At 44.0% G+C, this 13148-nt stretch overlaps 1 protein-coding gene across 2 annotated transcripts in view; it reads left to right on the top strand.

Annotated features, from left to right (window-relative positions):
* gabbr1a (gamma-aminobutyric acid (GABA) B receptor, 1a) overlaps positions 1–13148 on the top strand; it is a gene marked incomplete at its 5' end in the record, with an annotated part of 64599 nt that overhangs the window by 11382 nt on the left and 40069 nt on the right. For both annotated transcript variants that reach the window (XM_083761546.1, XM_083761547.1), the window contains 2 exons: positions 4766–4926; positions 11656–11790. In XM_083761546.1, coding sequence (XP_083617672.1) covers positions 4766–4926; positions 11656–11790 — 296 coding nt within the window. The remainder of the gene's footprint in view (positions 1–4765; positions 4927–11655; positions 11791–13148) is intronic.

Below are 13148 nucleotides of genomic sequence, written 5' to 3'. Positions count from 1 at the left end.
GGAGCCAGACAGGATTCTCCACGGAGGTGCATGCATACTCGCTTTTGAAAAGGGCAGAAATAATGACCAGCTGGATCATAATTGAATTTCAGCTCTAATTCTGTTAGAGCCATTGACCTACCGAGGGATTTCATATAAGGTTGGCAGCGAGAAAGTGCTGCATTGGCTGCTGCAAGGCCAGTGTGTCTTTTTGGTCTGAGTGTACAGAATGTGTGTGTATCTTCTAGTATGTATACGGTGGCAAGTGTGTTTCTATACCAACATACGACATTCATATGATCATGTTTGTGTTGTCATTGATTATTTTCTCAAATTAGCTCCACTGTAGCGCATGGGGGCTATTTGTAATATGGAGGTGGATGAGCATAGAGTGAACACACAGTACTGAGAGGCTTTTACAAAGAACGAACACTTTGGAGCATTCTTGATTGATTGTGTAGCTGAAAGCTATAATCTTACTGATCAATTTCTTATTTAATGATCATTTTTGTCAATAGTTCAACATTGGCATTTAGGGCTCGATTTTCGTCGCCGCCGTTACCTGCGGCCCACAAGTCAGCCGGAAATTACGAGTATAGTAGCTTGCAAGCTGTCCCTTAATGGTATTTTGGTCCAGCGTCACCCGCAATCTATTTTGCAGACATCGGTATTTGCGCCTAGAGGTGTGGTCATGGGCGTGTTGTGCTACTAATTCGCTTATTTCCATCGCTCAAAAATCAAATGTATGTAAATAGTATCCCAAGCGGCACACTTTACTACTTATTTCGATGGGAATAAGCGAATTAGCACAAAAACCCAACCACAATTGAGGGCTTATATTAAGGGAAATTAGGAAACCAATCACCGTGCCACATGCCATTGCCTTTTAAGAGATCTCTTATCCTTTGCCCGTTATGCCCAGTTCTATATTGCTTCATAGCCTTACGGTCTATAGCCCATGGCATGGAAGAGTAATGCGTTGCTGCCTTGAAGTCTCACTTGTGCACAGAGCCAAGAACACTTTCCATTGAGTCACAACTCGCTCAGATCTCGCTCATTTTTAACATTTCAAAGTGCTGTGTTGGTATATAGATCGTGCGTGTAGGCTGTGATGAAACTGAACGAGCAAATGGAATCACGCACAATGTCTGGCACAACAAATCAAATAACTTCTTTGACTAGACAATTATATAAACACAATGGACACAAGGAAGTGACAGGTCACAGCAGTCACTATTATAGGAAAATTACAAAGAGATGCAATAAGAAAATAAGGAGGGATGATCAAGCAGCCTGACTCGGACATCTCCATTGCAGGCGCACGGCGCGCGCCGCTCTACCAAACTAATTTGGCATACGGCATAAGTACTTTTAAACTCCACTATCGCCTTCCCAAATGTGTGTGACCAAAATAGCAATTTAGGGGAAAGCGTGCCAACACGCCCATGACCACACCTCTAGGCGCGAATACCGGTGTCGAAATACCATTAAAGGACAGAGCAAGCGGGGGCACGGTGGCACAGTCGGTAGTGCTGTTCGATTCCCGCTCGGGACGCTGGCAGCGTGTCCTCTCCTCCGTGTCATCAGTGCCCATATCCGAGGCGGGGTTGGCGAAAGGGCCTTTCTGTGTGGAGTTTGCATGTTCTCCCCATGTCCCCTAGGGTAGGTACCTACCGTAGATATACCCTCACAAAAAACATGCAGTAATCCTGGTCACTAAACTGCCTCCCCCAGGCTAGCTGGGGCGCCTGATGGAGGGGAAAGGAACTGGTTGGAATAACGTGTTCCTTCCAACCAGGGAAACTCCCCCCTGTCAGGTGTAAAGGAGCAACCTGGACACTCATGCATGAAGGAAGCATGAGTTCAAGTCCGTTGCTCTCCCCAGGTTGGCGGAGGGTGTGTAGAGCCCCGGATCACAATAGATAATTGACACAGGGGTGAAAAATGGGTTACAAAATCGTGCCTGCAATGGAGATGTCCGCGGAGTCAGGCTGCTTGATCATCTCTCCTTATTCTCCTATTACATCTCTTTGTAATTTTCCTATAATCAGCAGAAGTGAGTGCCTGCTGTGACCTGTCACTTCCTTGTGTCCATTGTGTTTAGAAAATTGTCTAGTCAAATAAGTTATTTGACTTGTTGTGCCAGCCATTGTGCGTGATTCCATTTGCTCGTTAAGTTTCATCACAGCGCAGCAAATGTGGTTTAATCCAATTTCCCGACATTTCATTTTCGCTTGATACCGTTTCGTAGAGACTGCCTAAACGCACGATCTATATACCAAACGAAAGCTCGAAATCCGTAGATCAAACAACTTTGAAATGTTAAAAATTAGCGAGATCTGAGCGAGTTGTTGGCACGGGGAGGGGGTGGGGGGTGGTGGACAGCACAAGTGAGACTTCAAGGCAGCAACGCATCACTCTTCCATGCCTTGGGCTAGACCGTAAGGCTATGAATCAACATAGAACTGGGCATAACGGGCAATGGATAAGGGATCTCTTAAAGGCAATGGCATGTGGCGGGGTGATTGGTTTCATTATTGTAACGCCCAAACCACACATAATGTAACGGGTAGCAGAGGTGTTTTAGGGATTTAGACAGGTGACCAAAATAGCCACTTTACCACTTTAGTGCGGGAACGCCCCTTCCCCACTGCTAAATCCCCAAATAGTGTATTTAGAATGCTCGAATGAAAATGGAGCCCTTAGTCTAGGTAACCTCTTTAGATGGATAATTGGATATGTCAACATATAAACCAAACGTTGATTATGAATGCATTATAGGACCACAGTATATAGGCCTGTAAGCTATATGGGACAATGTGGTGATAAAATAAGTTGTAGCTTGTTCAATGAGAGTGAAATAAGACACTGGCTCACAAAGCAGTAGTATAGTGTAACAGTAGCTGGCCTGCATGGTCATTATTGAATGTGTGCTTCATTTGAAAATCTTAAAGGACCACTTCACCACTTTTCAAATGTTCATGATAAAATAGCACAAACCCGTCCACCAGTGACATCATCGATGGGGAATCCAAGCTAATAGAAACTGCAGGCGTTCTATTCCTAAAAAGTTGCAATGCGAAAATAGTAGCCATTGTTAAATATATATATATTTTTTTTTTAATCTGCCTAACGATGATGTCACTGGTGGATGGGTTTCTGAATTGCCCACAGCCCTTATATGAGACACAGGCCAAGTAGAAAACAAATTGTGGTATTTTATATGAGGACCAATTATATGAAGATAGGTTGAAAAGTGGTGAAGTGGTCCTTGTACAAAGACCCTTCTCAACCGCCTTCAGGTAGGTCTCTCTGTCCCTCTCCCTCTATCCATCTCTCACACCTTCCCTCCCTCTCCTCTCCTCTCCTCTCCTCTCCTCTCCTCTCCTCTCCTCTCCTCTCCTCTCCTCTCCTCTCCTCTCCTCTCCTCTCCTCTCCTCTCCTCTCCTCTCCTCTCCGTCTCTCTCAAGTCTCAACCCTTCCACCCCTCTCTCCCTCTCCCTCTCTCCCTCTCCCTCTCCCTCCCTCTCTCTCTCTCTCTCCCTCTCTCTCTCTCTCTCTCTCTCTCTCTCCCTCTCCCTCTCTCTCTCTCTCCCTCTCCCTCTCCCTCTCTCTCTCTCTCTCTCTCTCCCTCTCCCTCCCTCTCTCTCTCTCTCTCTCCCTCTCCCTCTCCCTCTCTCTCTCTCTCTCTCTCCCTCTCCCTCCCTCTCTCTCTCTCTCTCTCTCTCTCTCTACTCTCTCTCTCTCTCTCTCTCTCTCATCTCTCTCTCTCTCTCTCTCTCTCTCTCCCTCTCTCTATGTTCTCCTCTCTCCGCACACATTTCTGTGCGAGTTATTCTGGCTAAGACTCCCATGCAGCTAGTCAGTGTGCTGCAGTGAATGATGCGCAGAGCTCAGGCGCGCCTGATTCCGCAGAAAATCCTTTTCATGTTGGAATACGAATAGTTGAACGAGGATTAAATATCTGTTTCTTCCACACACAAAACCATCTTTTAATTTCTAAAGTCCAACTTTTTTTATTTTGGTCAATTTGACCCATTCTTCGAGGATTCGAGACGAGTGTTGCTCGGTGCGCGTGTTTTATTCTATTTGTAAAAGTCGTGAGTATGGGCATCATTTGTGCATCGTTGACTGTAATTCGACTGCCTTGTGCACAATGTGTACAAATGCATGAACCCTAAATTAATTTCGTCAGTTTGCATGTGCATGATTGCAATGCAATAGCCAGCTCCGAATGATCAGAATCGTATCTGTTATGCCCAAAGTAGAAATGCTATGGATCCCAAATTGAATTCGTCCCAGCCGCTAATAATCAAGGTAGGCTACCAAATAGCCTAAATTATAGGATCGATTGCGCCTATACGTTACTAAAATGATTATGGAATTAATGTTCTGTCGACAAATGCACACGCACAATAACAAAGTAAAATATTTTAAGATCTAATAGGTTATTTAAAGTTCTCCAATAAACCGGACACGTGTTGAGATCAATTTTCGCCGACAACTATAGTTGCGATTCGAGTGCACGAAATTCATAACAGCAGTAGCCTCTATAGTCCCCCATCAAGACAAGTAGGCCTACAGACAACTGCAACTTTTACCATTAAAAAAAAGAACAGCGCTCTATCTTACTGCACCACTTCAAAACAAGTTCCAACTCACCTGATCATGTTGGGGCTTCGGAGAAGTCTACGGCAGTCACACGGGGTCGCCTCCGGCCACGAAGCAAGTAAACTCCGGGCGTCTCTTATGTTGCTTCTCTTGGTCTGGCCGTGTCTGTCCATAGGCAAAAAGAAGCTGTACATCGGGGCGCTGTTTCCAATGAGCGGCGGCTGGCCGGGCGGCCAGGCGTGCCTGCCCTCCGCGCAGATGGCCCTGGATCTTGTGAACAACAGGACTGACATTCTGCCAGACTACGAGCTGGAGCTCATACACTACGACAGCATGGTGAGTGTGACTGAGCGACACGGCGCTTAAGGTGGTGTGTGTGTGACTGTGTGTGTGTGTGTGTGGCTATGTGTCTGCACAATCAATGCGATTTTCTCCGAGACAAATTGCTCTGACAGTTGGGTCTCTTGAAAATGTAACGTGAAGTCATATTATTATTGTTGTTGGTGTAATTTCAGACAGTTTAAGCTACTGTGTAGGTCTTTCTTTTTCCTGAATTTTAGTTTTGCAAGTTAGCTCCACACACCGACTTGACTAGCCTAAACCACCCACAGACTCTTTTGGAGTTATTATTTTCTTCACAGTGCCTGCACATATATTCTAAAAACAATATGGCCTAGTTATTGTTACTCTATTGTGTTTGTTTGAGGCACTGCCAGTCTGCCACTGCCTTATCCTGAGTCTCCATTGGAGATCATCTGACCACACCCCCCCCCCCCCCCAGCACTGTTCAAAGATTAATTAAGACACATCAGTCCTCTTAATGAAATTACTCTCGCCATAATAATGGAGACTGCCTTGTGTTAAATGAGCAAAACACCTTCTTGCTCATCAATCATTTATCAGCGGTATTCTTTTTTTATGTCAGCATTATTCAATCACTGCATGGGCTATACATTGAGCATATAGGCACTGGTTTCTGTCCCAGTTTTCATTATGCCTATACCCCAGGCAAAATGTTTAAGGTTTGTTCTAAGTCTTCTGTTTTGCCATAGTAAGCCTAATTTATTCTTTGTGGTTGTGGTTATGACGAAATATACAACTGATTTTCAAGTGATGCACGTTTTCACTTTAAAAAGAGGCGGTCATACAGTTACAGTATAAGGCTTTCTTTAAGCTAGTCATAAGCTTTGACATTATTCGAGGACGGACTAAAGGGGGAATTTCATGGGGAACACAGAAACAAATGCGGATTTCCTCTTCAATCCGCTCAGTTTCTCCTCCCTTGAGGGTGTTTATCAATCATACTGCAGGACAGATGCTTTGAGAGGGCTCGGGTGCCAAACGGTTAACTGTGCTGCTGCGACTGGTTAGAAATCGCTATGAGCTTTGTTCTGATTGGTGAAAGAGGCCCTGCATTGGAATCCTGTTTAAGAGAATAGGAGAGAGAGAGAGACAGAGAGAGAGAGATAGAGAGAGAGTTGGCATGGCAACACAGTTACTCTTGAGCAAAGCACAGAAACAAACAAGGTTTCAGGGTTGTGTGTGTTAATATGTTTGCAAATGTATGCAGAATATGTGTGTCCAGTGTTTGTTACATTACATTGTCCTTCACATTGTATTGCATACTCACACACGTATTGATGCATGTTGAACATTTCTATTTAATTAATTAAGTGTGTGTGTGTGTGTGTGTGTGTGTGTGTGTGTGTGTGTGTGTGTGTGTGTGTGTGTGTGTGTGCGTCCGTGCGTGCGTGCGTGCGTGCGTGCGTGCGTGCGTGGCCTCCAATTTGGAATTTACCAACCAATTTTGGACAGATTTCATGGGCTAGAAAAACTTCACTTGTAGAGCATGACTCATTGAGGCCTCTGACTCAAAACAGATATGCAAATGCAGAATAAAACAAGTTAGAATGATGTCAAGAGGAGTTTTTGGTATTTATCCCATTTTTTGTGGCAATAAGTTCTCAGTTTTCCAGATAGAAAATGTTTCACACATGGCTGAAATATTAATTAGAAGCTTGCCCTCTACAAAGCAGAAAAAGCAATTAGAAGAAAGGGATTAATTAGGCCTGCTATTTACTTGCTATTACTTGCTATTAATCCATCCACAGCTTGTTTGGTCAAGGACCAAACCTGCACCTGGCGAGCTCCGCTCTCATCTTCCTGTTTAGTGGTCAGATTAATACAAGAGCATAACCGCTGTATTTATCTTGGTATAATTGCGTCTCACGATCAAGGCTGGAGGACAGCAGGTAGCACCATTGTCACACAGCCTGTATTTGTTTTCATGTTTCGCCAGTTTGTTTTTGTTTGCATCTCTCAGACTATAGATCTGAGAGATGCATTCGAATTTCAGCTCCGTTTGATTTGGATTTCCAAACCCAATTCCAGTGTATGATTATCAGGTTTTTCAGTGTGTCAGTTTAAGTGACAGACTTGGTCAATATACTATACAATATTCATGAAGTTCAACACTTCCCAGACTGTCATTTTTTAATGGATGCCGATACCCTGTGGTGGGGGAATGGCTTTGGAGAGGGCTCGTTGGCAGGGTGCAGAGAGAACATTAGGCTATTTACAGCATTCCGAGATCTTTATACACAAACACACATGTGCATACCCAAGTGCAAACAGGCACACACATACACACACACACACACACACACACACACACACACACACACACACACACACACACACACACACACACACACACACACACACGCGCGCACACACAGGCACGCGCGCATGCAATCCAGCTCCGTTGCCATGGATATATCAAAGTGGAGACTGCAAACTTTGATCAATTATTGTGTGCAATGGAGTGAGACAGTGTTGGTAGAGAGAAATGGTATGAATCATGATGGCGGCTTTTCTCACTTGCGTGCTTTAACTGGCAGCTGGGAACACTGTTCCCAACTTGAGATCCATATTACGTATCCTTGCTTCACACATGGCTACCGGAATACAAGCCTAGAGTAGCACTCCAGGCATAATTATAAGGATGTTAGGAGGATGTTGCTACACCGGCTTTGAGATTTAATACATGCCACCCCCCCGGGCCCTGCATGTCTTATCCCATTTTGACCTGAGATCAGATTCTAAAAATGTCTTTTACATCCTGACAGTTTTCCGAAAAAGCTATGTTTCTATGTCAGTCGATCTTTGATTTTTCAAAAATAGCAGACCTACAAGCTCGTACGAGCTTGTAGATCTGCTATTTTTCAATAGCTAAAGCATAACATAATGCTAACACCAAAAGGGGTTCCCGCCTAGAATGGGTTATTCTCTGTTCACGCTTCTTTTATATTATTCAATCTGCAGTGTAATTAGAGAGTACGTTAAGAAGAGTCTTCTGTCATTCTCCTGTAGGGAATCATCATTTTTCTTCAAAGGCATACTGCACTGCAGGCAGGGTGTGTGTGGCTGGAGAGCCATCAAAGACATGTTAACATACACTCATTACACTGATATTGGTTTGGGGAATTTCAGCACCAAGGACAGCACCAGCAGTGGCGGTTATATGGGTATTTGGTGTGTGTGTGTGTGTGTGTGTGTGTGTGTGTGTATGTGCGTGTGCGTGTGCATGTGCACGTTCAACTTGGCAACCTGGTACCCATCAGCACACGACCCACACTGCATCCTACATCCAGTACCACATGACAAAGAAACAGTCGCACACATCTTAAATGGTTGCAGCCACTATAAAGGACTGTACATTGCCAGACATGACCGTCTGGTGGACCTGGTCTCAGACAAGATCAGAGGAGTACAGGACAGGACAACAAGAATGTATAAACACAGCACTGTAAAAATAGACTGGTTTTATCACAATGACACACATGTCAATTCACTACAAAATATTCCAAATACCCCAGCTATTGTGTTCATCAATGAAATTAGAAAAACTGTCACTATATTTGAAATAGGCTGCCCATTTGATTTGTATATGGACACTTGTTTTACATCCAAACTTCTGGTGGAATGTATTATGGCCTTGGGATATAACTGTCAACTTATTGTCCTTGTATTTGGAAGTCTGGGCCATGTCCATAAACTTGTGCTCAGGGGTCTGCAATTGGGTGGATTGCTAAAAACAAATGCAAAAAAGCTGGCTAAATACTGTTCTGTCTCAGCTACTATGGGCAGTCTGTCTGTCTGGAGAAGGCGTTGTTTCATTTATCCCTAGGTGGCTTAAAAACCCCAAAACAAACATCCTGTCTAGTAGTGTCAAGTAATAGTCAACAATGTCAACAATGTGCTATATATTTTTTTTTCTCTCTTCTTTTCCCTCCCCAGCTATATCTGGTTGGACCATATGTGACATAATCCAGCAAAAAGGCCCACAATTTTTACAGATTTTTACAGATTATTAAAGTACAGAATGTAAATGTAATGCAAATCTCGGAACTGCGCTTCTCTGCCCCCAAAACCGTGTTGAAATACAAGCCCACTTTGACATTTCATTTGCCCAAATGAACAATATGTTGGAATGGAAAGCCTTCAACATTCAAACTGTGTTAATATGAAAAAAAAGAAAATCACATAAAAAAAAAATATATTTATTGATTTACTCAATTTTCATTCTGGCGAGATGTGGCACTTTTTGCTGGAGTCTGTCACATATAATGTATAACCTAATTCTGATCAGTGTTTGGGTCTATTGTATTACGCCTCTTGTGCAGATCCAAATAAAATAAATCAAATGTGTGTGTGTGTGTGTGTGTGTGTGTGTGTGTGTGTGTGTGTGTGTGTGTGTGTGTGTGTGTGTGTGTGTGTGTGCATGTGCACGTGCACATGCGCGTAGGGACAGTTGGCCGGTAGGTTGGTATAGGTAGGCTACTATATGGTTATCCATTCCATTCACATGCACTTTTGCCCTGGCTGGCCCCCTGGCCAGCCAGCGCCTGATGGAGGGGAAAGGAACTGGTTGGAATAACGTGTTCCTTCCACGCGCTACATCCAACCAAACTCCCCCCTGTCAGGTGTAAAGGAGCAACTTGGACACTAGGCATGAAGGAAGCATGAGTTCAAGTCCGTCTCCCCATGTCCCCCATATATGGGGACTAGGTTGGCGGAGGGTGTGTAGAGCCCAGGATCACATTAGATAATTGACACAGGGGTAAAAAATGGTTACAAAATCGTGGGATAAAAAGAAAAAAAAAAAAGAATCAGCAGTGGCTCGAGTGACGCAGTGGTAAAAGTGCCTGTGCACCACTGTGGAGGTTGTGGGTTCGAATCCACCCTTTGTCGAGCGTCTATACGAAGACAATTAGTCCGTATTTGCACTGTTTGGGAGTGGAAAGCTGGGCGGGGAGGGTGATATTTGTCACTGAATGTATTCCCGGGCTGGGGCCTGTCAGAAGGGAGTGTTGGGCGGGAGGAGAGGAGTAGGATGGAGATTATGTATGTTCTACTCTACGTCCTCCTTGACATTAAAAGGTTTGAGAAGCACTGCTTCAGAGGAGTCACACAGCTACAGTCATCCTCAGCCGGGGAATTGTTTTGGTAGGCCATCACCCACTGCCGTGCAATTCTTCATGACATTCAGAATGCTGGTGGGAGGAATTATTTTCTTGGATGGGCATGTAAATGTGTATTTGTGCGAGTATATTTTAGTGCATATTGTCGCAGTCAGAAACCTCATATCTATATTTTAAGTTTTTGTGGGTTTTCTTTTGATCATACTGCAGCGTTGTACAAAAGCATCAAAACTGGCATATCTAAGTCCGAAAAACGGCAACATGTTTTTGAGCTTGTAGATCGGCTACGTTTGAGGTTTTTGAATTTGAATCCTGCAAAGTAACAGTTTTGTACATATGAGGTTTCCACCTGACAGACACAATATACTTTATATATTGTCACTGTCAGGCAGAAACCTTGTATATCCAAAACCATGACTGTTCAGGGAATGGAAAAAATAACTGTTCCAATGGATCTAATGTAGTTTTTATTTGGCTCTCATAATGCCAATTTCATTGTTAAATATTTTAAAAGCCGTAGACAATCAATCAATCAATGGGTCATCCAAGCATATAGAAACTGCAGGCTTCCTGAAAAGTTGCGATAATTGATACATAATAAATACAAATTTATATAAACTTGTACATTTTTTTATTATTAATGTTATTTCATCATAAATGCACCAAGTCTGTGTGTGTGTGTGTGTGTGTGTGTGTGTGTGTGTGTGTGTGTGTGTGTAATCACGTAGCTCGAGAACCCTTCGTCCCACCGACAAATTCACCACACGTGTTCCACACCACCACAGGGAGTGCAGTGACCTAGCCTCGCGTTGCAATACTAATATACCACTTCGCTGGGCTCCGCCTCGGGGCATATGCATAATTGCATATGCATATGCAATAGGGGCGGATGAAGTCTGGCTGCGCCAGGCTAGCAGTGCCCGGCCTTGAGTTGGTCGTACCCACGGTTGTCCAGAACTGCCTCTGCCCGGGCTCTGGACAGAGGCCCTAGATCTCCATATATGGAGCTGGCCTGTTCTGACATCACAATATTATTATGCTTATGGATATCGTGTTGTACTGCTATAAAGGACAGTGAGAGCTTCATGGACAAGTTATGTAATGCATTGTGGTTGTTTCTTTCCTCTTTTTTACACATATACACCTGTGAGGTGACAACTTAAGATGATTCTGATTCCTTTCCTCCTTTACCACTCTCTCCTCCCTTCTTCTTTTTTCTATCATCTGTCTCATTTTCATCTTTCCTCTCTTCCATCGCCCATGTCCTCTGTTTCCTGTGTCATAAACCGTCTCCCTCACCCTATCTGGTCTCCTAACCTCTCCCCCCGGTCGACTATCTCTCCCTTCCTGGCTATATCTCTGCCCATCTTTTCCTTTCCCATCTGTCTTTCTCCCTCTCTGCCGTGATCCATCCATCCATCCATCCATCCATCCATCCATCCATCCATCCATCCATCCATCCATCCATGCACACACATGCATTCATACACCCACGAATAAACACATACATGTACATCCACTCAAACAAACACCCATACTGTACTTTCCCATCATCCTCTCTTCATCCTTTCCTCCACTTTAGTGTGACCCCGGTGAATCCACCAAGCTGCTCTATGACCTTCTCTACACGGAGCCCATAAAGATCGTCTTGATGCCCGGCTGCAGCGGTGTCTCCACCATCGTGGCTGAGGCTGCCCGTATGTGGAACCTCATAGTGGTGAGTATTCTTTCTGTGGTTTCATACCCAGAGAAACCAATGTTGAATTGGTGATTTTGTCTTTGCCGGGGGACGCTATGTTGATGACATCAAGCACACGTCGCACCTACACTACAGGAGTTAGTCACATAAACATAATGGGCTTATTCAGGCTTCCTATGTTAATAGAGGGTATGCCCATGCTTAAAGTGAATGGCACATCGAGTGGCAAAGCAACATGCAAAGTGAGTTTAACAATGTTTAATGTTAATGCAATCAGATAGGACTTTTCTATGTGGATGTATGAGCTGTCGAGGCCAGGAAAGTCGTTTTTTTGCCACTCAGTAGGCGTTCCTGCATAACTTCCTGGTTTGATGATGATGTCACCCGCATACCCTCTATTCACACTGGTGTGACACTCTGCAGTGTTTTGTAAAAATGTGTTGGTGTGAACCTATGGTTGTTTTTGATCGATGCATGTGTGTGCGCGCATGTTCCTGAAAGATCTTAGGGGGGGGGGGGCCATGGTACTGCGTGCAATGACCAATGCAACACTGAGAGAAACCTATAGAGGGAGTTGGGTTGGGTCCGCTTTTACTGGTAGCCAATGTTTACCTGACTGCCCTGCTCCATAGCGCAAATGGAGTAAACATGTTTCTTAGCCACTTAGTAATCAAGTCAGGATCTACGAAGGTGAAATCGGCATGCTTATGCACTTTACAAAGTGACCAAGGGCACAAAGGCAAAGCAAGGCAAGTTTATTTTGTATAGCACATTTCAACCCTGAAAAGGCAATTAAATGTGCTTCACACATAGAGCAAAGGAAACACTATAAATTATAAAAGGACATTAGGATTTTATAATAATATGATTACAGTGCAAAAACTCATGAAAGGCAGCGGCAAAAAGAATGGTTTCTATCAGGGTTTTTTTGGCTCCACAAAATAAAACAACATAAACAGCTCATGTAACTTCAAGTGTGTTTGAGTATTTTGTATGCCTGCTCTTTCTTCCATGCACTCTGTAGCCGATGTACTTCATATTTAGCCCTTTGTTCTCTTATACAACTTTCATTAAGCGGTTAGGCAGTGAGTGCAAACAACCCCTTCTTTCCGCACGGCCAGTATTGTTATTTGCCATTTTATGTTGTTCAACAGTAAAATCTGAATTCTCTCCCTCTCTCTCTCTGTCTCTCTGTCTCTCTCTCTCCCCCTACTTCCATCCTTTCCCCTTGCCCGGGGCCCTCTGCTCTATTTCCTTCCCTCTATCTTTCCTCCCTCTGTGTCTTTATTCCGCTCTTTTTTTCTTCTCTATCATTACTGTCTGCGCCTGTTTCCCTCTTGGTCGTTCGTCTCCTTGCTCCCCCGCCTCAACTCTCC

The sequence above is a fragment of the Protomyctophum parallelum genome (genome assembly GCF_964188405.1).
Source record: "Protomyctophum parallelum genome assembly, chromosome: 3".
Lineage (NCBI taxonomy): Eukaryota > Metazoa > Chordata > Actinopteri > Myctophiformes > Myctophidae > Protomyctophum > Protomyctophum parallelum.
The sequence above is the reverse complement of the archived record's forward strand: the minus strand, read 5'-3'. Positions and strand labels throughout refer to the sequence as shown.